The sequence below is a fragment of the Ictalurus punctatus genome, chromosome 9 (genome assembly GCF_001660625.3).
Source record: "Ictalurus punctatus breed USDA103 chromosome 9, Coco_2.0, whole genome shotgun sequence".
In the NCBI taxonomy this organism is placed as follows: domain Eukaryota; kingdom Metazoa; phylum Chordata; class Actinopteri; order Siluriformes; family Ictaluridae; genus Ictalurus; species Ictalurus punctatus.
The window spans coordinates 31,339,300-31,364,305 of NC_030424.2; the positions used below are offsets into that span (position 1 = coordinate 31,339,300).

A 25,006-nucleotide genomic window follows, 5' to 3' on the forward strand; every position below is an offset into this window, starting at 1 on the left:
AAAACACTGTAACACACAACACTGTAACACAAAAACACTGTAACACAAAAACACTGTAACACAAAAACACTGTAACAAAAAAACTCTTACACATTGAAATGCTGAGACACTGAAACACCAAAAAACTGAAACATGTAAACATTGACTGTTGAAACACTGACACGCTGAAAAACTGAAAGCGTGAAACCCTGACACACTAATACACTAAACTATACTGAAACACTGACAACTACAATTATAAAACACTGACACTGACACACTGAAATACTGACACACTGAAATACTGACACACTGAAATACTGACACACTGAAATACTGACACACCTGACACACTGAAATACTGACACACCGAAATACTTAAACACTGAAACACTGAAACACTGAAATACTGATACACTGAAATACTGATACTCTGAAATACTGACACACTGAAATACTGACACACTGAAATACTGACACACTGAAATACTGATACACTGAAATACTGACACACTGAAATACTGACACACTGAAATACTGACACACTGAAATACTGAAATACTGATACACTGAAATACTGATACTCTGAAATACTGAAATACTGACACACTGAAATACTGAAATACTGATACACTGAAATACTGATACACTGAAATACTGATACTCTGAAATACTGAAATACTGACACACTGAAATACTGAAATACTGATACACTGAAATACTGATACACTGAAATACTGATACTCTGAAATACTGAAATACTGACACACTGAAATACTGAAATACTGATACACTGAAATACTGATACACTGAAATACTGATACTCTGAAATACTGAAATACTGATACACTGAAATACTGATACTCTGAAATACTGATACTCTGAAATACTGAAATACTGACACACTGAAATACTGAAATACTGATACACTGAAATACTGATACACTGAAATACTGATACTCTGAAATACTGAAATACTGACACACTGAAATACTGAAATACTGATACTCTGAAATACTGACACACTGAAACACTGACACACTGAAACACTGAAACACTGAAATACTGACACACTGAAACACTGACACACTGAAACACTGACACACTGAAATACTGATACACTGAAATACTGATACTCTGAAATACTGACACACTGAAATACTGACACACTGAAATACTGACACACTGAAATACTGATACACTGAAATACTGATACTCTGAAATACTGAAATACTGATACTCTGAAATACTGAAACACTGAAATACTGACACACTGAAATACTGATACACTGAAACACTGAAACACTGAAACACTGAAATACTGATACACTGAAACACTGAAAGACTGATACACTGATACACTGAAACACTGAAACACTGAAATACTGATACACTGAAACACTGAAATACTGATACACTGAAATACTGAAACACTGAAATACTGATACTCTGAAATACTGACACACTGAAATACTGACACACTGAAATACTGACACACTGAAATACTGAAACACTGAAACACTGACACACTGAAATACTGACACACTGAAATACTGACACACTGAAATACTGACACACTGAAACACTGACACACCTGATACACTGAAATACTGACACACTGAAATACTTAAACACTGAAACACTGAAACACTGAAATACTGATACACTGAAATACTGATACTCTGAAATACTGACACACTGAAATACTGACACACTGAAATACTGACACACTGAAATACTGATACACTGAAATACTGACACACTGAAATACTGACACACTGAAATACTGACACACTGAAATACTGAAATACTGATACACTGAAATACTGATACTCTGAAATACTGATACTCTGAAATACTGAAATACTGACACACTGAAATACTGAAATACTGATACACTGAAATACTGATACACTGAAATACTGATACTCTGAAATACTGAAATACTGACACACTGAAATACTGAAATACTGATACTCTGAAATACTGACACACTGAAACACTGACACACTGAAACACTGAAACACTGAAATACTGACACACTGAAACACTGACACACTGAAATACTGACACACTGAAACACTGACACACTGAAACACTGACACACTGAAATACTGACACACTGAAATACTGACACACTGAAATACTGAAACACTGAAACACTGACACACTGAAATACTGACACACTGAAATACTGACACACTGAAATACTGACACACTGAAACACTGACACACCTGATACACTGAAATACTGACACACCGAAATACTTAAACACTGATACACTGAAATACTGACACACTGAAATACTGATACACTGATACAGTGAAATACTGACACACTGAAATACTGACACACTGCCTCACAAAAACAAGAAACATTGAAAAGGTGAAACATTGACACAGAAATGTAATGACAGACAGCATTTGTGTATAATAACACACTGCCAGCGCACATCTACTCTACACTGTATATACAGTATGACCTGTCAGAGACATTGTTTCAGATACGTAATCTCTGCTTACCGCCAACACCAGAGTTTCAGAGGAAACCGTTTCAGAGGCAGTCAGTTTCAGAGGAAACCGTTTCAGAGGAAACCGTTTCAGAGGAAACCGTTTCAGAGGAAACCGTTTCAGAGGCAGTCAGTTTCAGAGGAAACAGTTTCAGAGGCAGTCAGTTTCAGAGGAAACCGTTTCAGAGGAAACAGTTTCAGAGGCAGTTTCCTGTTTGATCAAAGACTCTTTAATCAGAGGTGAGCACAATTGTGTTATTTTTCACCTTCAAAAGTTAAAACGTTAAAAATAAGAAAAACGTGCGTCAACACGTGTCCTGGTGTACACCCTGACACACACAACACGAAACGATGATACTGTGTGATCAGCCAGTGTGTTTCTGATCAAGTGCTCACTAAATGAACGAATGAATGAATTCTATATTATTTCTAGAATGTAATAATGTAACACACCCGTATTCTGGCTTCTTTTATAAACAAAAAGAAATCAGTGTTTAAGTAGATTATTTAATTTCGACAAACATCTAAGACAACCTACATTCTCACCACGATGCTACCACCAGCATGCTTCTTCACAGCAGGGCCGGTGTTATAGATATGGGATAGAATAAACTTCCTGCGTTCTGTGTAATTTACTCACTGTAAGAGTTCTGATCGTTTTGAAACCAGTGTTTATTGGGGTTTTTAAATTCTATTTGACGAAACCTACACAATGTAAAATTTATACATGAACTCTGGAGGATGTTGTATTTACAGACTGCCAGTAAAATGGATGAGCATTTTTGGCAGAAGTCAAGCAGCGTGCTTTCTCAAAAGCTTTTCTCAATTAGAAGACGGATATAATAGGAACAGCAGAAGCGAGAAATGTTTGTAGCGTTAATATATAAAAAACGATTCAGCTCGAATTGGAAAATTCATCAGATGTTGATCTGAATGATTAGACTCTTGAAGCCATGCCATCTGTTTATATTACAGTAGATCTTATAGTAGATTCTTGATCTATAATAAATATACAGATTTAGACCTTTCAGTTGATTTATTTTGCTGTTCATGCTGACTGACGTCTAATGTGTCTAATCAGTTTTCAGATTGTGTTAATATTACTATAAAATTCGTTTATTCGTTAATGAACGCGCTGTCAGCTCAAACAACATAATCAACATTTAAATCAAAATCAGAGTCACCTGGAGCTCGCACTAGCGGTTAGCTGAGTAGCATCATCCAAAACAGCTTTACACACTAGTATATCTTGCAGTTTTATCTTTGTAATTTGTAAATATTGTAAATTCATTGTAGGTGTAAAGTTCTAGTGGATTATTTGCATTCATTTCTGAAATTAGTTGTTTATAGAACTAGCTAACTGTCACGTCCTTCTTCAGCTAGCAGCTTAGCTGCTTTTTTGGGACAAAATGGCCAACACTGCAAATGCTGACCTGATTTTAGAAGAGACTTTTGATGCTCATACTTATGAAGAGAGACTGAAAATTAAACTAAAAGGCAGGATTTTAATTTAAAATGTCCTTTTCGCTGTTTTAGTGTATTCAGTACACATAAAACATCACAGACAGCTGAACTCCCCCTACTGTAAAAACCACCAGATTTACACTCAAGTCTCACAAGCAGCTTAAATCCTCTATAGCGAAGACAAACAACGTCCTCATCACCAGAGCTACACTCATCTTTATTTTGTCTGCATTGCCGAGAATAACAAATCTAATCTGGAGAGCAAGCTAGGCTAGCTAGTTAGCTAGCTGCTCTTTGCTAGGATTGGTAAGAGTGTTTACAGTGTGAGTGTCGCATGAATATAATATTTTATTATCAGCTAGCGTGATTATGATGCCAAAGCCACTGATGGACAGGATTAGAGGGGTGCCAAAACATTGTGCAGCGCAACAGGTGGAATAGTGTCAGTAACTGTGGCATTATAAAGTGACCTGTGTAGCTGATAAAATCCTAATGAAGGCGTCAATGTGAGTTTAAATACAGAGGATAGAGTCCAAATGTGATGAAGACATAAATGCGTGTAATTTCTTTTTTTATTACATTTTTTAAATGTTATTTGAACTGTAATGTAACAGAATTCAGAAATTCAGACGAGTCTTAATATTCTTCTGTGTTAGCAGTGGTTTTCACCTCACCACTCTTCCATGGAGCCGTGTTCCCCCAGTGTCTTTCTGATAGTGGAGTCATGAACAGTGACCTTTATTGATGTAAGAGAGGCCTGTAGTTCCTTTGATGTTGTCCTTGGCTCTTTGTGACTTCCTGGATGAGTCGTCGCTGTGCTCTTGGAGGAAGTTCGGAAGGTCGGACACTTCTGGGAAGGTTCAGTACCGTGCTGAGTTTCTCCATTTGGAGATAACGGCTCTCGCTGTGGTTCTTTGGAGTCCCAGAGTCTTTGAAATAGCTTTGTAACCCTTCCCAGACTGATGTACTTCAATCACCTTCTTCCTCATCATTTCTGGAATCTCTTTCAGCTTTGGCGTAGTGTGTTACTGGGTAAGATCTTTTAACCAACTTCCTGCTGCTGAAAAAGTTCTATGTAAGTGTAGATGTGAGTGAACAGGGTTCGCAGTAATCAGGCCTGGTTACGTCGAGTCCAGCTGAACCCCGTTATCAATGCACTTTCATAGATTTGGGGAATTAGTAACTACAGGGGCAAATACTTTCTCACACAAGCCCAGTTAGTATTGGATCATTTTTTGCTTCAATAAATAACATTATCACGTATTGTGTGTTTACTCAGACTGCCTTTGTCTGACCTTAGAATCTGTTTTAATTTCTAAAACAATTTGGTATGAGATATACACACAAACAGAAGAAATCAGGATGGGGGCACATACTTTTTCACAGCACTGTACATATTCCTGTACTCTTAGAGACAAAGGGTTCCTCGTGGCATGGTTCTACGTAGAACCCCTTTCCGTGTTGTAGGGTTTCACACAGAGCTTTCAAAAATGATCAATAAAACTGGATAAAAACCTTTAATGGTGCTTTAAGTTTTATTTCCTGAACGTTTTCGAGATTAGAGAACAGAGCCAGGAGAACCCCGCGTACACACTGACACGCTGCGAGTTCACCGCGAGGCGGAGAAATGTGAAGAACCGGGACGAAACCCACACAAGAGGAGAACACACACAGATCAGGATCAAACCGGAATCAGCTGCACATTATTATTATTATTATTATTATTATTATTATTATTATTACACTCTTAAAAAATGGAGCCCTTAAAGGATCTGTGTAGAACCCTAGAACAAAGGGTTTTCCTGTCAGAAAGGGTTCTAAGCAGGACAGCAGGTTGTGAAGGATGTTCTAAGATGATGTTCAGCAGTACAGTGCTGGTTGTTAAAAAAACACTCAGGAGCTAAATACTTCATAAATGATAACGTTAACAGAAATCATCACTGATTATTGATTACTGATCAGAATTCTTGTATGAGGTTATTGATTATGGTTTGGGGGTTTTTTTGGCGTTCCTGTTCGGATGATAGACCGCCGTCACTCGTTGACGATCTGTCCTGGGATCCCGCCGCACTCCATCATGGCGGTGGAGGTGAAGGGAGTGATGGTGTCCAGCGAGATCTCTGCGTCGCATTCGCACCGGCCCACGCTGGGCAGCAGCATGTGCGTGTGATCGCGAAACACTCCGCCCACTCCGACACAGGAAGAGGAGGAGCTGAGAGAGGAAGTCTTATGAGCCCGCAGTACACGCTCTTCCTCTTTGGGCGGAACCAGAGGAGGAGCTTCTTTCTGCAGCGTGGTGTCGTGGTGATAAGACACGAGCTCGTTGCTGAAGTTCACAGCCTCGACGGTCGTGCTGGGGAACAGTTTGTGGCAGCCCAGGATGGAGGAGAAAGCTTTGCGGAAGTCAGCGTTAAAGGCGTAAATGACGGGGTTCAGCGAGGAATTAGCCCAGCCGAACCAGACGAAGACGGCGAAGGTGGTGTCGCTGACGCACTGGCAGAACGGCACCACGCAGTTCAGCACGAAGAACGGCAGCCAGCAGCACACGAACACGCCCATGATGACGGACAGCGTCTTCAGGACCTTCGTTTCTTTTTTGAACGCCGTCTTCAGCGAGTTTGAATTGTCTCCGCTGCAGTCGTGTCCCGCTGCTCTTTCCAGCGAGGAAATCCGTCTAATTTGCGTCTGCGCAATGCGGAAAATCCGCGTATACGTCGCGATCATGATCACCACCGGGATGTAGAAGCTAATCAGCGAGGACGAGATAGCATACGTGCGGTTCAGGTTAGCTTTACAGTTGTCGTTGCTAACGTTTCCGGTGAAGTTGAACTCTCTGAGAACGCCGGCGTCGTCGTCCTCGTCTGCCTCGTGCCAGTTGAGCTGCACGGGGATGAAGGAGATGAGGACGGACAGCGTCCAGGCCACGCCGATCATCACGAAGGCCACGCGCTGCGTCATCTTGCGCTCATAACGGAACGGGCTGGCGATGGCCCAGTATCGATCTACGCTGATGATGCACAAGTTCAAGATGGACGCCGTCGAGCACATGATGTCGAACGCCACCCAGATGGCGCAGAACACACGCCCGAAGAGCCACGCCCCCGCCACGGCCGACATCGCCTCCCAAGGCATCACGAGCACGGCCACGAACAGGTCCGACACGGCCAGCGAGATCACGAAGAAGTTGGTGACTTTGGATCGCAGGTGGCGGAACTTCACCACGGCGGCGCACACCAGCGTGTTCCCCAGCAGCGTCCACACGATCAGCAGAAACAGGACGAATCCGAGCAGCACCCTCGCGCTCCGCCCACGCTCCGCCCCGTCTTCGTCGTCATCCTCGTCCGCCCACACCACCACCGTGTCGTTCGTCAAGTTTCTCATCTGTGCAAATGAAACGGAAAATGAAAAGGAAAAAAGCGGTTCTCCGGGTCCTCTGTTCCTCCGGGTTCTCCTTCCGCTGTGAGAACTTACACTCTCTCCATCGGGGCGTTATTTTAATCAAAGATCATTTACACTTTATTCTCGATTCACATTTAAGGGTCCATCAGTGTGGAGTCCGGGACTCGAACTCACGACCTTCTCCGGTACAAAACTTCTCCATTTGAAGATAAACAAACACAAAAAGAGTTAAAGAGACGAAACGTCCATCAGCAGTCCGCGCGCTTCCACTTCATCCGCTTCTTCATTCAGATAACGTCGCTCTCAGATCTCTCCAGCAAGATGTCCTGGGGTTCGGTTCGGTTTAGTATTTTATGAAGATCCAAACGTATCATTTCTTAAACTTCCCTCCTGTATGTATGACTCTTCGACACGAAAAAGAAGAAGAAGAAGAAGAAAATCTGCACCACCTTAATCCTCCATGTCTTCCTCATCCTTTAGGAAACTCCTGCCTCGTGCACTGCGCATCACTTTCTCCTTATTTCTCTTCACTGGCTTGCAAAAATTCCTCGTCTGTCGGAAATAAATCCCAGAAAAATACCCATCAAACCTGCGCGTTTCAGCAGGTGTGTAAGATTTCCGCTCCGTCCGCGCGCGCTTCTGCGCCCGGTCCTCCCCGCTGTGCGCGCTCCACTAGACTATTTTTATTTATTTATTTCCCTTGTTTTTTTTCCTTTAACTCAAACCGCGTAGATTTCAGATCCCGAAGCTTTCTGAAGCTTCACACATTCACTCAGAGGGAGGAAAAAAACCCGTTCAACACCGCCACAGCTCTGCTCTTGTGTCCATAGAAGTGCACTTCGCCGTTCCCTCCATCATCTCCCGTGCACTTTTTTATCCACACGCGCGCTCCCGTTCCGGTAACATCCCGGGGGTTTTATCAGAAGTCTGCTTTCTGCCCATCTTCACCTCCTTTTCCCTGCTGCCTCAATGCTGCCTTCATTCCGCCTACGAGCTGAAGAAAGGAGCTAAACTCATCACCAGGCTCTGATTGGACTGTGTATGTGCTGAGACTCTCTCTCTCTCTCTCTCTCTCTCTCTCTCTCACACACACACACACACACACACACCTGATCCTAGATCTACAAAAGAAGGTCAATGAAGTTCCGTGTTTGTTCTGCGGTAAATACTTTTCTGAGAGCGATTACGGCTCTGTCTCAGATCTGCCTCTGTGCACTTCCGAGTATTCAGAGTCGAGTTCAGCACGCCTCAGTACTGACTTTACACACGTCAGTATTCAGAACTCGGACGTAGCTACAGACTGAAGCGCTGTTCAGAAGTTACGCCAGGGTAAAGCTACTTTCGCATGTACAGCGATTTTAGCGCGGCAGGTCACCCGTCGCTGTACCGTGCGGTCGCCAGGCGTTCCTGTTACGGGTTGCCGTAGTGACGTTAATCGGCAGGCGGCGCAACCAGCGTTCCACTTTTCACAGCAAATCAGTTTGTCGGAATGGGACGGATCACGGATCACGTGCGTTCTGCTGTCTTTACTCCCGTCGGTAGCTCGGTCGCTCCAAATCTGCCTAAAGTTGAACTTTTCTCCACTCACGTCGAAAACGGACGCTCTCCGGTCGCTTCCTCGACGCGAGACGCTGTACGTGTCAACGTGCTTTAACGCACACGTAAGGATTGTAAGCATCTGCGATGCACATGTGGTCATATATTTTTTTGTCCAGCGATACATTTCACCCCTTTACTTACCGCAAGATTACTTTAACATGCAAACAATATCAGTTACACATGATCAGTATTACACCTGATACCTAATTATTTCTTTTCTAATCATTTTTGCTTATCGTATATGATAATGATAACGAGTCTTTATTGATCACGTATACATCACAGCACAGTGAATTCTTTTCTTCGCATACCCCAGCATGTCAGAGCGCAGGGTCAGCCATGAGACAGCGCCCCCTGGAGTAGAGAGGGTTAAGGGCCTTGCTCAAGGGCCCGACAGTTACCATTAAACCGTGTGAGTAATTAAAAAGCATTAACACAATTCGAATTTAATTCAAACCCAGAGCCTTAACCGCCAAGCCACCGCTGCCCTGTATATATTATATCACATTATATTATTTTATATTATATCATATTATATTATATTATATTATATTATATTATAGACTTGAATTCAATTCTAATTCTGTTAATGAGTTTTAATTACTCACACGGTTTAATGGTCAATATTTTATTGAGTAAATTCTCAAACTGCTGTACTGCAGAACATCTCCTAAACACTCATCGTAAATAAAGCTTGGAGCTGTGCATTAAACAGGCAAGTCTCCAGCACAGGTCCGATCCAGCTGTGTTGCAGAAATCCAGCTGTGGAGGAGATAAACACCGTTAGAGTCATGACTGTCGAGTATTCCCATTGTATTTGTGATGATGATGATAATAATAATAATAATAATAATAATAATAATAATAATAATAGATATAGTTGTAGATATTTTACTGGGTTTGGAAATGCTTGATGGAGGTTGCGTGTTCTCCCCGTGCTGCGGGGGTTTCCTCCGGGTACTCCGGTTTCCTCCCCCAGTCCAAACACATGCATGGTAGGCTGATCGGCGTGTCTAAAGTGTCCGTAGTGTATGAATGGGTGTGTGAGTGTGTGTGTGATTGTGCCCTGCGATGCACTGGCATCCATATAAATAAATAAATAAATAAATAAAATGTATCAGAACAGTGTGCGCCGGATCACGTGCTGTTCTGTGCGCTGCTGAATAACGAGTGTGGACGCCGTTTTGTTCGATTAACCCGGCGGTTAATGTGAGGATTACAGCTAGCGCTGTTCACGCAGTGATATATCGGCGATACACGAGACTCCGAGATATTAGATTTACTGCAACGCTCGCCGTCTTCTCACTCGGATATCATCCTATTAGTCTTTTTATTTCTCAGGTTTAAATTGCTTTTATGTTACATCATTTTACATTTGTGTGCCCTGAGATGGACTGGCGCCCTGTCCAGGGTGTACCCCGCCTCGTGCCCCACGCTCCCTGGGACAGACTCCAGGTTCCCCGCGACCCTGAAAAGGATAAAGCGGTGTAGAAGATGGATGGAGGATGGATCATTTTACATTTGGTAGCAGTTTTCTTTTAAAAAATGCAATTTCCTGTTAGATGACAAGGTGAGAACTTCACTAGCAAGCTAGCTAGCATTTGTCATGATGTCATAAGAATGAACTTAAGCTCCACCCTCCGTGACTCAGGGACGCTGTTGTTCAGGTGATTTAAAGTGTGACGGACTCAGTCCTCTGCTCCGAAAGCACTGAGAGGAATCTGACTCAGAAAGCGGGATTATTTTTAGCGGCTGCGTTAATAATAATGGATGTCATTTTATCTAAGGCCTGTGAGATAATGAATAAAACACGCTAATGAAGACGCACACACTCGCCTCCATGACTGAGCGGCGAGAAAAACAGCGATACTGACAGTGTTGTAGAAGTGTATTTCAGGAAGTACATGCTTCAGGGCTTGTTTTTTAGGGGTTGGTTAGGTGTTCGCGGAAGAGGTGGGTTTATCTCTCCGGTTTATCTCTCCGGTTTATCTCTCTGTACTCGGGTTTATCTCTCCGGTTTATCTCTCCGTACTCCGGTTTATCTCTCCGGTTTATCTCTCCGTACTCCGGTTTATCTCTCCGGTTTATCTCTCCGGTTTATCTCTCCGGTTTATCTCTCCATACTCCGGTTTATCTCTCCGGTTTATCTCTCCATACTCCGGTTTATCTCTCGGTTTATCTCTCCGGTTTATCTCTCCGTACTCCGGTTTATCTCTCCGGTTTATCTCTCCGGTTTATCTCTCCATACTCCGGTTTATCTCTCCGGTTTATCTCTCCGTACTCGGGTTTATCTCTCCAGTTTATCTCTCCATACTCCGGTTTATCTCTCGGTTTATCTCTCCGGTTTATCTCTCTGTACTCGGGTTTATCTCTGCGGTTTATCTCTCCGTACTCGGGTTTATCTCTCCGGTTTATCTCTCTGTACTCGGGTTTATCTCTGCGGTTTATCTCTCCGTACTCGGGTTTATCTCTCCGGTTTATCTCTCCGTACTCGGGTTTATCTCTCCGGTTTATCTCTCCATACTCGGGTTTATCTCTCCGGTTTATCTCTCCGGTTTATCTCTCCGTACTCCGGTTTATCTCTCCGGTTTATCTCTCCGTACTCGGGTTTATCTCTCCGTACTCGGGTTTATCTCTCCGTATTCGGGTTTATCTCTCCGTACTCGGGTTTATCTCTCCGGTTTATCTCTCCGTACTCGGGTTTATCTCTCCGGTTTATCTCTCCGTACTCGGGTTTATCTCTCCGGTTTATCTCTCCGGTTTATCTCTCCGTACTCGGGTTTATCTCTCCGTACTCGGGTTTATCTCTCCGGTTTATCTCTCCGTACTCGGGTTTATCTCTCCGTACTCGGGTTTATCTCTCCGTATTCGGGTTTATCTCTCCGGTTTATCTCTCCGTACTCGGGTTTATCTCTCCGGTTTATCTCTCCGTACTCGGGTTTATCTCTCCGTACTCCGGTTTATCTCTCCGGTTTATCTCTCCGTACTCCGGTTTATCTCTCGGTTTATCTCTCCGGTTTATCTCTCCGTACTCGGGTTTATCTCTCCGTACTCGGGTTTATCTCTCCGTACTCGGGTTTATCTCTCCGTACTCGGGTTTATCTCTCCGTACTCGGGTTTATCTCTCCGTACTCGGGTTTATCTCTCCGGTTTATCTCTCCGTACTCAGGTTTATCTCTCCGTACTCGGGTTTATCTCTCTGTACTCGGGTTTATCTCTCCGTATTCGGGTTTATCTCTCCGGTTTATCTCTCCGTACTCGGGTTTATCTCTCCGGTTTATCTCTCCGGTTTATCTCTCCGTACTCGGGTTTATCTCTCCGGTTTATCTCTCCGTACTCAGGTTTATCTCTCCGTACTCGGGTTTATCTCTCTGTACTCGGGTTTATCTCTCCGTACTCGGGTTTATCTCTCCGGTTTATCTCTCCGTACTCGGGTTTATCTCTCTGTACTCGGGTTTATCTCTCGGGTTTATCTCTCCGTACTCGGGTTTATCTCTCCGTACTCCGGTTTATCTCTCCGGTTTATCTCTCCGTACTCGGGTTTATCTCTCCGTACTCGGGTTTATCTCTCTGGTTTATCTCTCGATACTCGGGTTTATCTCTCCGGTTTATCTCTCCGTACTCGGGTTTATCTCTCCGTACTCGGGTTTATCTCTCCGTATTCGGGTTTATCTCTCCGGTTTATCTCTCCGTACTCGGGTTTATCTCTCCGGTTTATCTCTCCGTACTCGGGTTTATCTCTCCGTACTCCGGTTTATCTCTCCGGTTTATCTCTCCGTACTCCGGTTTATCTCTCGGTTTATCTCTCCGGTTTATCTCTCCGTACTCGGGTTTATCTCTCCGTACTCGGGTTTATCTCTCCGTACTCGGGTTTATCTCTCCGTACTCGGGTTTATCTCTCCGGTTTATCTCTCCGTACTCAGGTTTATCTCTCCGTACTCGGGTTTATCTCTCCGTACTCGGGTTTATCTCTCCGGTTTATCTCTCCGTACTCGGGTTTATCTCTCCGGTTTATCTCTCTGTACTCGGGTTTATCTCTCGGGTTTATCTCTCCGTACTCGGGTTTATCTCTCCGTACTCCGGTTTATCTCTCCGGTTTATCTCTCCGTACTCGGGTTTATCTCTCCGTACTCGGGTTTATCTCTCTGGTTTATCTCTCGATACTCGGGTTTATCTCTCCGGTTTATCTCTCCGTACTCGGGTTTATCTCTCTGGTTTATCTCTCCGGTTTATCTCTCCGTACTCGGGTTTATCTCTCCGTACTCGGGTTTATCTCTCCGTACTCGGGTTTATCTCTCTGGTTTATCTCTCTGTACTCGGGTTTATCTCTCCGGTTTATCTCTCGATACTCGGGTTTATCTCTCCGGTTTATCTCTCCGTACTCGGGTTTATCTCTCTGGTTTATCTCTCCGGTTTATCTCTCCGTACTCGGGTTTATCTCTCCGTACTCGGGTTTATCTCTCCGGTTTATCTCTCCGTACTCGGGTTTATCTCTCCGTACTCCGGTTTATCTCTCCGGTTTATCTCTCTGTACTCGGGTTTATCTCTCCGGTTTATCTCTCGATACTCGGGTTTATCTCTCCGGTTTATCTCTCCGGTTTATCTCTCCGTACTCGGGTTTATCTCTCCGTACTCGGGTTTATCTCTCCGTACTCGGGTTTATCTCTCCGTACTCGGGTTTATCTCTCGGGTTTATCTCTCCGTACTCGGGTTTATCTCTCTGTACTCGGGTTTATCTCTGCGTACTCGGGTTTATCTCTCTGGTTTATCTCTCCGTACTCGGGTTTATCTCTCCGGTTTATTCAATTCAATTTTATTTGTATAGCGCTTTTTACAATAGACATTGTCTCAAAGCAGCTTTACAGAAATATCAACACGGTGTACAGATATTAAAGGTGTGAATTTATCCCCACTGAGTGAGCCGGTGGTGACGGTGGAGAGGAAAAACTCCCTAAGATGTTTTAAGAGGAAGAAACCTTGAGAGGAACCCGACTCAGAAGGAACCCGTCCTCATCTGGGGAACAACAGATAGTGTGAAAAAGTTCATTATGGATTTATATGAAGTCTGTATGGCGTTAGGAGCAGCCGTAGTCCCAGCAGTCTGGAATTAGAGAAGATTTGAGCTCCATCCAGAGGCAGAAAGGATCTGGATCTCTAGTATCTCCATAAATTCGTGCGGGGCTCGGCGAAAGGAGAGAGGGAGAAAAAAGATAATTATGACTGCGAAGTAGTAGAACAGAATCTAGTCAGGGTAGGCTTGAGTAAACAAATACGTTTTAAGCCTAGACTTAAACACTGAGACTGTGTCTGAGTCCCGAACACTAATAGGAAGACTGTTCCATAACTGTGGGGCTCTATAAGAGAAAGCTCTTCCCCCTGCTGTAGCCTTCACTATTCGAGGTACCGTCAGATAGCCTGCATCTTTTGATCTAAGTAGGCGTGGAGGATCATATAAAACCAAAAGGTCGCTTAGATATTGTGGCGCGAGACCGTTTAGTGCTTTATAGGTCAATAAAAGTATTTTATAATTAATGCGAGATTTTACTGGGAGTGAATGCAGTGTGGATAAGATCGGGGTGATGTGTCGTATCTTCTGGTTCTAGTGAGGACTCTAGCAGCTGCATTCTGGACTAACTGGAGTTTGTTTATGCTCCTACTGGAACATCCAGACAGTACGGCATTACAGTAATCTAGTCTAGAGGTGACGAATGCATGAACTAGTATTTCTGCATCATGTAGTGACAATATGTTTCTTATTTTAGAAATATTTCTGAGATGAAAGAAGGCTATCCTAGTAATATTATCTACATGAGCGTCAGATGACAGACTGGAGTCAATAATCACTCCAAGGTCTTTAACTGCTGCACATGATGACACAGAAAGACCATCCAGAGTAACCATGTGATCAGAAAGATTTCTTCTAGCCACACGTCGTCCTAGTACAAGTTCTTCTTTCTGATCAGAATTAAGTAAAAGGAAGTTAATTAACATCCAACGTCTAATGTCCTTTACACAATCCTCAACTTTACTAAGCTGCTGTCTGTCCTCTGGCTTCGCTGAAACACACAGCTGTGTATCATCAGCATAACAGCGGAAGATCATTCCATGCTTATGAATAATTTGACCTAGAGGTAGCGTATATAAAGTAAAGAGCAGTGGGCCTAAAACAGAACCCTGTGGAACACCAAAAGTAACCTCAGTACGCATGGAGAAATCACCATTTACATCTACGAACTGATAACGATCGGTCAGATAAGACCTGAGCCAGGAGAGGACTGTTCCCTTAATACAACAACATTTTCTAGTCTATCAGGGAGAATAGTGTGATCTATAGTATCAAAAGCTGCACTAAGGTCGAGTAACACAAGCAGCGAGACACAACCCTGATCAGAGGTCAGTAGAGGGTCGTTTACTACTTTAACTAACGCTGTCTCTGTGCTATGATGAAGTCTAAATCCCGACTGATACATTTCATGAATGTTGTTCCTATCTCTCCGTACTCCGGTTTATCTCTCCGGTTTATCTCTCCGTACTCGGGTTTATCTCTTCAGTTTATCTCTCCGTACTCAGGTTTATCTCTCCGTACTCGGGTTTATCTCTCCGTACTCGGGTTTATCTCTCCGTACTTGGGTTTATCTCTCCGTACTCAGGTTTATCTCTCCGTACTCGGGTTTATCTCTCCGGTTTATCTCTCCGTACTCGGGTTTATCTCTCCGTACTCGGGTTTATCTCTCCAGTTTATCTCTCCGTACTCGGGTTTATCTCTACGTACGGGTTTATCTCTCCGTACTCGGGTTTATCTCTCCGTATTCGGGTTTATCTCTCCGGTTTATCTCTCCGTACTTGGGTTTATCTCTCCGTACTCGGGTTTATCTCTCCGTACTCGGGTTTATCTCTCCAGTTTATCTCTCCGTACTCGGGTTTATCTCTCCGTACTCGGGTTTATCTCTCCGTACTCGGGTTTATCTCTTCAGTTTATCTCTCCGTACTCGGGTTTATCTCTCCGTACTCGGGTTTATCTCTTCAGTTTATCTCTCCGTACTCGGGTTTATCTCTTCAGTTTATCTCTCCGTACTCGGGTTTATCTCTCCGGTTTATCTCTCCGTACTCGGGTTTATCTCTCCGGTTTATCTCTCCGTACTCGGGTTTATCTCTCCGTACTCGGGTTTATCTCTCCAGTTTATCTCTCCGTACTCGGGTTTATCTCTACGTACGGGTTTATCTCTCCGTACTCGGGTTTATCTCTCCGTATTCGGGTTTATCTCTCCGGTTTATCTCTCCGTACTCGGGTTTATCTCTCCGTACTCGGGTTTATCTCTCCAGTTTATCTCTCCGTACTCGGGTTTAACTCTACGTACGGGTTTATCTCTCCGTACTCGGGTTTATCTCTCCGTACTCGGGTTTATCTCTCCAGTTTATCTCTCCGTACTCGGGTTTATCTCTACGTACGGGTTTATCTCTCCGTACTCGGGTTTATCTCTCCGTACTCGGGTTTATCTCTCCGTACTCGGGTTTATCTCTCCGTACTCGGGTTTATCTCTCCAGTTTATCTCTCCGTACTCGGGTTTATCTCTACGTACTCGGGTTTATCTCTCCGTACTCGGGTTTATCTCTCCGGTTTATCTCTCCGTACTCGGGTTTATCTCTCCGTACTCGGGTTTATCTCTCCGTACTCGGGTTTATCTCTCCAGTTTATCTCTCCGTACTCGGGTTTATCTCTCCGTACTCGGGTTTATCTCTCCGTACTCGGGTTTATCTCTCCAGTTTATCTCTCCGTACTCGGGTTTATCTCTACGTACTCGGGTTTATCTCTCCGTACTCGGGTTTATCTCTCCGGTTTATCTCTCCGTACTCGGGTTTATCTCTCCGTATATGTTCTGAATGTCTATTTTGTGGCCTGAGTTCAAATCAAATTTGAGTGTAATAAAGGATATTCACTGAGCTGCGCTGTTTTTATTTTCTGTACATTTGATAACATCTCTTGCAGTAGGGCGGATCAGATCAGTCATGTGTGGATGATGGTGTTGTAGCGCCACTCAGTGGCCATAATGATCAAATCTCCTGTGTTTGTGTATGTATGCACAAAAGTGTGTCCTTTTTGTTGACATATTCTCTGCTTTACTCAGTGCGAGTGTCCCAGTGATGAAAGAACATCTGAACTACTCTAGAATGAAATGTTTTATTTGATGCTACTTCATGTCACACTTTTAAAGTTTTCATTTGACTCGCGTTCATATATTACTTTTCATTTAAGTTCCAAAATCTCAGTTCAGGGTCATTTAACTTAATTTAAATTAATTTAAAGTCAAGTTCATTTTAATTGTATTTTGTTATACATTAAATACCCCTTTACCTTTAGCACCTTTACTTTAGTGTTATAAATGTATTATATTATTGTATTATTGAATTAATACATGTGTAAATATTTAATGTCTTGATCATTATAGATTATTGCTGAAATCTATGTATAGATATTACTTAATTATAATAATTGGATTTTAAAATTTCTGGGGTATGAGGGTTTTTTTTATATGATTTAATTAAATATTAAATACCACTTTTTTAATTTTTACAAACGTGATTTATAGAACCATTATAACAAATAGGAGGAATAATAAAATAATACGAATTGTAGTTAGAATGTGTTTGTCCATGGAGTATTGATTAGGATTGTTTATTATTGATTATTAATGAAATATATTAATGTAATTACTCTCTCTAACCAGTAGATGTCGCTTTAATCCTTCTAATGTCCTCAATGTTGAGAACGCCAACTGGGCTGAGTCCGTAATGGAGCAGTATTGGATATAACATGCACTGCGTAGGGCGGAGAGCGGCGTTCATTTTCCCCCTGGGTAGTGCACGTTTGTAGGGAGTAAGGATGCCGTTTTAAACCCAGCCGCCGGCGTCGTTCCATTCAAAATGGCGTCTGTGGTTGCGCGTGCGGTGGACCGAAGCTCACCTCGGCTTCGATGTAGCGCCGGCTAGTACCGACTATCAGCGATGGTTTCGGGTCACACCGAATATTTCCGTTTTCGCGATATGGACCAGATAATTAGTGAACGGTTTCATTGAAAGGTTTCCGTATGTGTGTGTATATGGATATAAAATGATATCCCGGTGTGGAAATAGAGAAATAAACCGGTTTAATCCTCGCAGTCGGAGAGAGGCGAAGCTAATGTTTTATATTTGCACTTCCGGGTTCGGACCGTGATGGAGATGGACCGAGAGGACGGTACCGAGTTCGTCCTGTCTTTCGCCGTGGATGTCAATGAAAACCGAGCTGAAGGATGTAAAACACACACACACCAACCTTTGGACCAGACTGGGTGTGTTCACAGGAACAGTGTGTTTATTGCAGGTCCAAAATATACTGTGAACTCTGGAGAAAACCGGGTCACTTCTGAGGAGATAAATGGGTTTCCAGAACCTGATGGTGTGATTGAACTGAATCTGGAACCAAAGGATGGAGACTTGAAACCAGACACATCTGGACACATCGGGACCCCAGATGGAGAAACGGGATGTTTTGGAGAAATCAATCCCGACTTGAATCCAAACAGAACTCTTGATTGTTCCGGTGCTCACCTGACGGCGTCGGGACTCATAAACTCAGTAAATGGAGAAGTGGATTTTTGTGGATTCCATGCCAGCCCAGTCGTAAGTGAAGGAACAGCAGGTGTTGGGGGAAACATTGGCAGTCTGATCACATCTGGAGAAACATCAGATACTAGAGGAACCCGCTCCAGCTGGTTTATATCTGGTGAAACAGTGAGCGGTCATGGAAGCGACGGTCGTCCGACTGCATCTGGACACGTAAACACATCAGATGTTTGGGAATTCCATGCCAGTACACTTGTGATTGGAGAATCCAGTGGCAATCAGACCACATCTGAAGAAACATCAGGTGCTAGAGGAACCAACATAAGCTGGGCTGTAACTGGAGAAGCAGCTAGCGTTGCTGAAACTAACGGCAATCCGACTGCGTCTAGAACCACGTACACGTCGGATGGAGGAGATGAAGATATTTGGGAATTTCATGGTAATCAGGCAACATCTGGAGAAATAATGGCAACCCGATGGACCCGTGTCAGCCCAGATGCTTTAGTAGAAACATCAGGCACCAGGGGATCCAATGCTGTAGCTCGAACAACAGTAAGTATTAGAGGAACCGATGCTATTCCTACCACATCTGGACCTTGTGCCAACATGAGTACATGTGAAGAAACGATCAACAACTCGAGAACCTGTATTCGCCTGATTGTAGCTGGAGAAATGATGGATATTGGAGGAACCACTGGCGATTTGACAGCGTCTGGGGAAAGAGATGGTACCAGGTGTACCCAGGTCAGCTCGGTTGTTGAAGAAGAAACCTCACAGACTCGGGAAACCAACGCTAGCCCAAGGGTAGCTAATGAAATGGTGGATATTGGAGGAACCAGTGCTAGTTTGTCCACATGTAGAGAAACAGCAGGTACAAGGAGAACCAGTGCCGGCCCAATTGTTACAGCAGAAGACATGTTAGGAACCTGTGAAAACAACACCAGTTTGAGTGTAGCTGGAGAAACCGTGAGTATTGGAGGAAATCATGCCAATCTAACCACATCTGGAGAAACAGCAGATACCAAGAGAACCCATCCTGGCCCATTTGTAGCTGGAATTGTTGGCAGCCTGATCCCATTAGATGTCACAACAGCAGCTACTGTAACTGGAGAACCCGTGAGCATGAGGGAAACTGGTGTGAGCCAAGTAGCAGCTGGACCCATCGACACAGTGCCACTTGTGGATGGAGTGTTACCTCAGGATCAGGTTTCTGGGAATTCCCAGCTGGGAAATGATGCGACGAAAACCAAGTTTGCCATCTGGGAAAATCCATACTGTCAAGCAAGTCCAAGGGTGTGTGTCGGGAAGCGTCCGAGTGCCTGCTGTACGGAATTGGAGATGAAAATACCCAACGGAGACGTGAACTCTGGAGAATTACAGATGGACAAAATTGAGTGTGAAGGAACGTTTACAAACGAAGCTCTCGACAAAGGTGTCAGGGTGGGAAATTGCGGATATTTAGTTATAAACCGGAGAACCATGTCGGGAACCTCCTCCATCCCCATTTATTCCCTCAGGGAACCTTGGAACGCCGCAGAGCGGAAACAGGAAGTGAGGAGAATCTCAGATCTTGGACCAGAAACCAACCCAAAGCTTTCTATAGCTAACGTTAATGAAGACGCGAGCAACCATGAGATCGAAACTCGACCAGAGTACGATGTGGACTTTCGCGACGGTGTCGCTGTGACGAGACCGCGGACTCTGAGGACTAATCCCGGGCAGGCGGTGTCACTCAGCTGTGACTCCACCCCCCTGAACGACGATAACGCCGGTTATTTCGTAGACGATGGAGACATGGACGTTATTATGAACAGCTTGGAGGTCGGCCGTCGACAGAGTGCTCCTGATAAACTTCAGGAGGGCGTCGATCCTGAACCATCAGCCGAGCGGACGGCGAACAAGAGGCACAGTTTCGCCGATTTCCTAACGAGGTACAAACGAATGGCGCGACGATTAAATCGCCAATCAGATATAACGCATATAAACCTTTAGTCTTGTAGCTTCAGTGGAGGGAAAAAACCACGATATAGTCAGTGACTGAAACCTTAAATATTCGGTTCCTTAAATAAAAAAACATTGCTGTGTTTCCAGTCGTTACGTGCCGGGTTTTAGTTAACGGGCCGACGTTAATTTTAAAATAAAAATTTTCAGACAATTAAAATATTATTACAGAAATACAAGTTTAAGGCTAAATCATGTGGCAGAACTAAAAATGATATAAATACACAATGAGAACGATAATAATGATATAGTCACACAAGTGAAACTATATTATATATTTAAAAAAATTCATTATAAATATTTATAAAAATTCATCATTAATTCTAATAAAATCAGGATCTTTATGCAGCACTAATATTAAAAGTAAAATATTCTAGCAATAAAAATAAGGCGTGAAATAAACAATAATATGATCATCAAGACACGAATGGAAAAGTAATATAAAAAAATGTAAATATCAAAAGTTTTTAAAAGTGTATATATATATTTTTTTAAAAATAATAATAATAAAAAACTTAATGTGACTATTCTGTTAAATAAAATAAAAAAAGTCAAATAATATAGTGATAAAAAAACAATAAAATAGAATTAATAATGAATAAAAACAAGACATAAATGCAACAGTAAAATAAATAGTAATAAAACCTTGTATAAATGTATAAAATTCAAATTTGACTATTAATGATAAGTGTGTGTGATGTGTAACCTTAGTTAGATGCTTAAGGTTAATATAGTTATGATGATAAATGGAATTTAAATGAAAATGAGAAAGCAGGTGAATTCATTTTACTGTCACGGCTGCGCATTTAAAGCGGCAGTCAGAGGTTACTCGAGGTCACGCTCCTGATTCCTTCTGGAGATAATCACAGCCTTCTTCACTTCCTGTAGGGATTTGTGTATAACTTTCCCATTTACTTCCTGGTTTGCATTTCGACTCTCAGGTGTGTGGGAGTGTGTGTGGGAGTGTGTGTGGGAGTGCGTGTGGGAGTGCGTGTGGGAGTGCGTGTGGGAGTGCGTGTGGGAGTGCGTGTGGGAGTGCGTGTGTGAGTGCGTGTGTGAGTGCGTGTGTGAGTGCGTGTGTGAGTGCGTGTGTGAGTGCGTGTGTGAGTGCGTGTGTGAGTGCGTGTGTGAGTGCGTGTGTGAGTGCGTGTGTGAGTGCGTGTGTGAGTGTGTATACTTCCTGCATAGGTCTTTAGCGGAACTGGTTTTGTGCTGTTTAGCGTGTGCAGATTAGATCAGCTGTTTGTGACGTTACAACCTGGAATTTCAGTGGAATTTTATTTGGATTTCATGTATTGGACATACACAAAAAAATCCAAACTGGTGAAGTGAAAAAAATTACTTAATTTTATGAAGGCCCTAAATAAGATCTGGTGCAACCAGTTACCTTCAGAAATCACACAATTCCTTCAGTATAGTCCACCTGTGTGCAATCTAAGTGTCACATGATCTCAGTATATATACATACACCTGTTCTGAAAGGCACCAAGGTCTGCAACATCACAGAGCAAGCAGCACCATGAAGACCAAGGAGAGCTCCAAAGTTGTGGAGAAGTACACATCAGGGTTGGGTTATAGAACAAAAAATCAGAAACTTTGATTGAACATTCCACGGAGCATCATTAAATCCATTTTTAAAAAAAGATTTCCAGAATTGAAGGAAAGATGGACGGCGCTAAATAAAGGGAAATTCTTGAGGGAAACCTGTTTCAGTCTTCCAGAGGTTTGAGACTGGGGCAGAGGTTCACCTTCCAGCAGGGCAATGACTCTAAGTGTACTGCCAAAGCGACACTCGAGTGGTTTAAGGGGAAACGGTTAAACGTCTTGGAATGGCCTAGTGAAAACCCAGACCTCAATCCAACTGAGAATCTGTGGAATGACTTAAAGACTGCTGAACAGCAGCGGAACCCCGCCACTTGGATTCCCAAAAAATCCACTTAAATTCAAGGTTGTGAAGCAACAAAATAGGAAAAGTTCCGGGGGGTGAATACTTTTGCAAGGCACTGTAGTCTTCTTTCCACCAATCAGAGATGTTGCTGTAACCGTGGCGATATGTGGCATGTGAATTGATCTCACGCTGCTGTTTTTGTTAAACTATGTAAGGTGATAGATGCAGAACCAGTAAGGTGTTTGAACGAGCGCGCCGGTGTGTCAGGGAAGTGTTCAGGAGTTCCTGTTCCTTGTTTCTGTCTCTACAGAAGTCTGTTCTCCTGGAAGCCCAGAGAGACGAAGGCCACGGCACCTGCTTCAGGATGGAGATTATTCGGGAAAATTTCTCCCAAGGAAAACGACACAAAAGACTCCAGAATCCCACAGCAGGTAAGGAAGAGCGGGGACCCGAGCTCGCTGGCGCGGAGAGGGATGACAGGATGACGTCATTTGTCAAGTTGAAGTTAAGGTGGTGTTCCCTCGTGCAGTTTGAGATGTCAGACAGGCAGGCAGAGATCCGGGCTGAGATGGATGGATCATCAGGCTGGAAGGAAGAATAGGGCTGAATGTCATCAGCACAGCAATGAGACTCAATCACAGGCCCCAGAGATGTAGTATAAAGAGAAAAGAGCAGTGGACCCAGAACCGAGCCCTGTGGAACCCCAGTTGGGAGTTGCTGAGTTTCAGAAACTCCTCCATGATACCTTGAAGGATCTGCCTGAGAGATCCTTCCACCCAGCGCAGAGCCGTTTAGAGCTGTTGCAGATGCCTTTTCTATAGCTGTTGGCTTCTCCCTCTGTTCTGTCTGTGTGTCTGTGTGTGTGTGTGTGTGTGTGTGTGTGTGTGTGTGTGGACAGAGAGTAGCTTTGAGCTTCTGTAATCCATTTTGCTTATGATTCACCCCACGCAATCCACAGGTGTCTCTCTGTATTCCCCACACGCGCGCACACACACACACACACACACACACACACACACACACACACACACACACGCGCACATGCACATAATGAGGGTGTTTATGAAGCACTCGAGGACATGAGCGTATTGAAGTGTTTATTATAACTGTATTCTGCATATTAAATCTGGAGGCGTATCAGGTCTCGATCGCGTTCCTGCTCTTCTGTAGCGCGGTTCTCTTGCACTCGGACGCTTGCGTTGATGAGGATAGAGATGTCATTAGTGTCATGACACAGACATCAAACACTTCATTATTGTGCTGTAAATCCGTTTCTGATAGCTGAGGTGTTCGGCCGCAGCACGTGACCACACCCCAAACCCAATAACACACTGAACACCCTGCACTTCTGACGTGATGGAGCGCGGTGGTGTTCACACACCTGATTCACCTCAGGAGTGTCCTGAACACAACACACAACACACTTCATCCTCAACACACACAACACACAACACACTTCACCCTGAACACACAACACACTTCACCCTGAACACACAACACACAACACACTTCACCCTGAATACACAACACACTTCACCCTGAACACACAACACACTTCACCCTGAACACACAACACACTTCACCCTGAACACAACACACTTCACCCTGAACACACAACACACAACACACTTCACCCTGAACACACAACACACTTCACCCTGAACACACAACACACTTCACCCTGAACACACAACACACTTCATCCTCAACACACACAACACACAACACACTTCACCCTGAACACAACACACTTCACCCTGAACACACAACACACAACACACTTCATCCTCAACACACAACACACTTCATCCTGAACACACAACACACTTCATCCTGAACACACAACACACTTCACCCTGAACACACAACACACAACACACTTCACCCTGAACACACAACACACTTCATCCTGAACACACAACACACTTCACCCTGAACACACAACACACTTCACCCTGAACACACAACACACTTCACCCTGAACACACACAACACACAACACACTTCATCCTGAACACACAACACACTTCATCCTGAACACACAACACACTTCACCCTGAACACACACAACACACAACACACTTCATCCTGAACACACAACACACTTCATCCTGAACACACAACACACTTCATCCTGAACACACAACACACAACACACTTCATCCTGAACACACAACACACTTCATCCTGAACACACAACACACAACACACTTCATCCTGAACACACAACACACTTCATCCTGAACACACAACACACAACACACTTCATCCTGAACACACAACACACTTCATCCTGAACACACAACACACTTCATCCTGAACACACACAACACACTTCATCCTGAACACACAACACACAACACACTTCATCCTGAACACACAACACACAACGCACTTCATCCTGAACACACAACACACTTCACCCTGAACACACACAACACACTTCATCCTGAACACACAACACACTTCATCCTGAACACACACAACACACTTCATCCTGAACACACAACACACTTCATCCTGAACACACAACACACTTCACCCTGAACACACACAACACACT

General features: G+C 43.6%; 2 protein-coding genes across 2 annotated transcripts in view; one reads left to right on the top strand and one right to left on the bottom strand.

Moving 5' to 3' along the window:
- Nucleotides 1-5,839: 5,839 nt before the first annotated feature.
- Nucleotides 5,840-7,100, bottom strand: LOC108269598 (D(1C) dopamine receptor). The gene has a single exon (XM_017475541.3). The coding sequence runs from the start codon at nt 7,083-7,085 to the stop codon at nt 5,988-5,990; it is 1,098 nt and encodes a 365-aa protein (XP_017331030.2). The 5' UTR covers nt 7,086-7,100; the 3' UTR covers nt 5,840-5,987.
- A 10,716-nt stretch (nt 7,101-17,816) lies between these two features.
- The window catches only part of tbc1d12a (TBC1 domain family, member 12a), an 18,402-nt gene continuing 11,212 nt past the window's right edge, over nt 17,817-25,006 (top strand). Inside the window, exons 1-2 of the mRNA XM_017475723.3 lie at nt 17,817-20,485; nt 22,754-22,874. Of these exons, the coding sequence (XP_017331212.2) occupies nt 18,165-20,485; nt 22,754-22,874 (2,442 nt within the window). The 5' untranslated portion in view covers nt 17,817-18,164. The remainder of the gene's footprint in view (nt 20,486-22,753; nt 22,875-25,006) is intronic.

What these genes read in the sequence shown, in the direction of transcription:
- LOC108269598 (XM_017475541.3), bottom strand. Translation starts at nt 7,085, where the DNA reads ATGCCTTGGGAGGCGATGTCGGCCGTGGCGGGGGCGTGGCTCTTCGGG.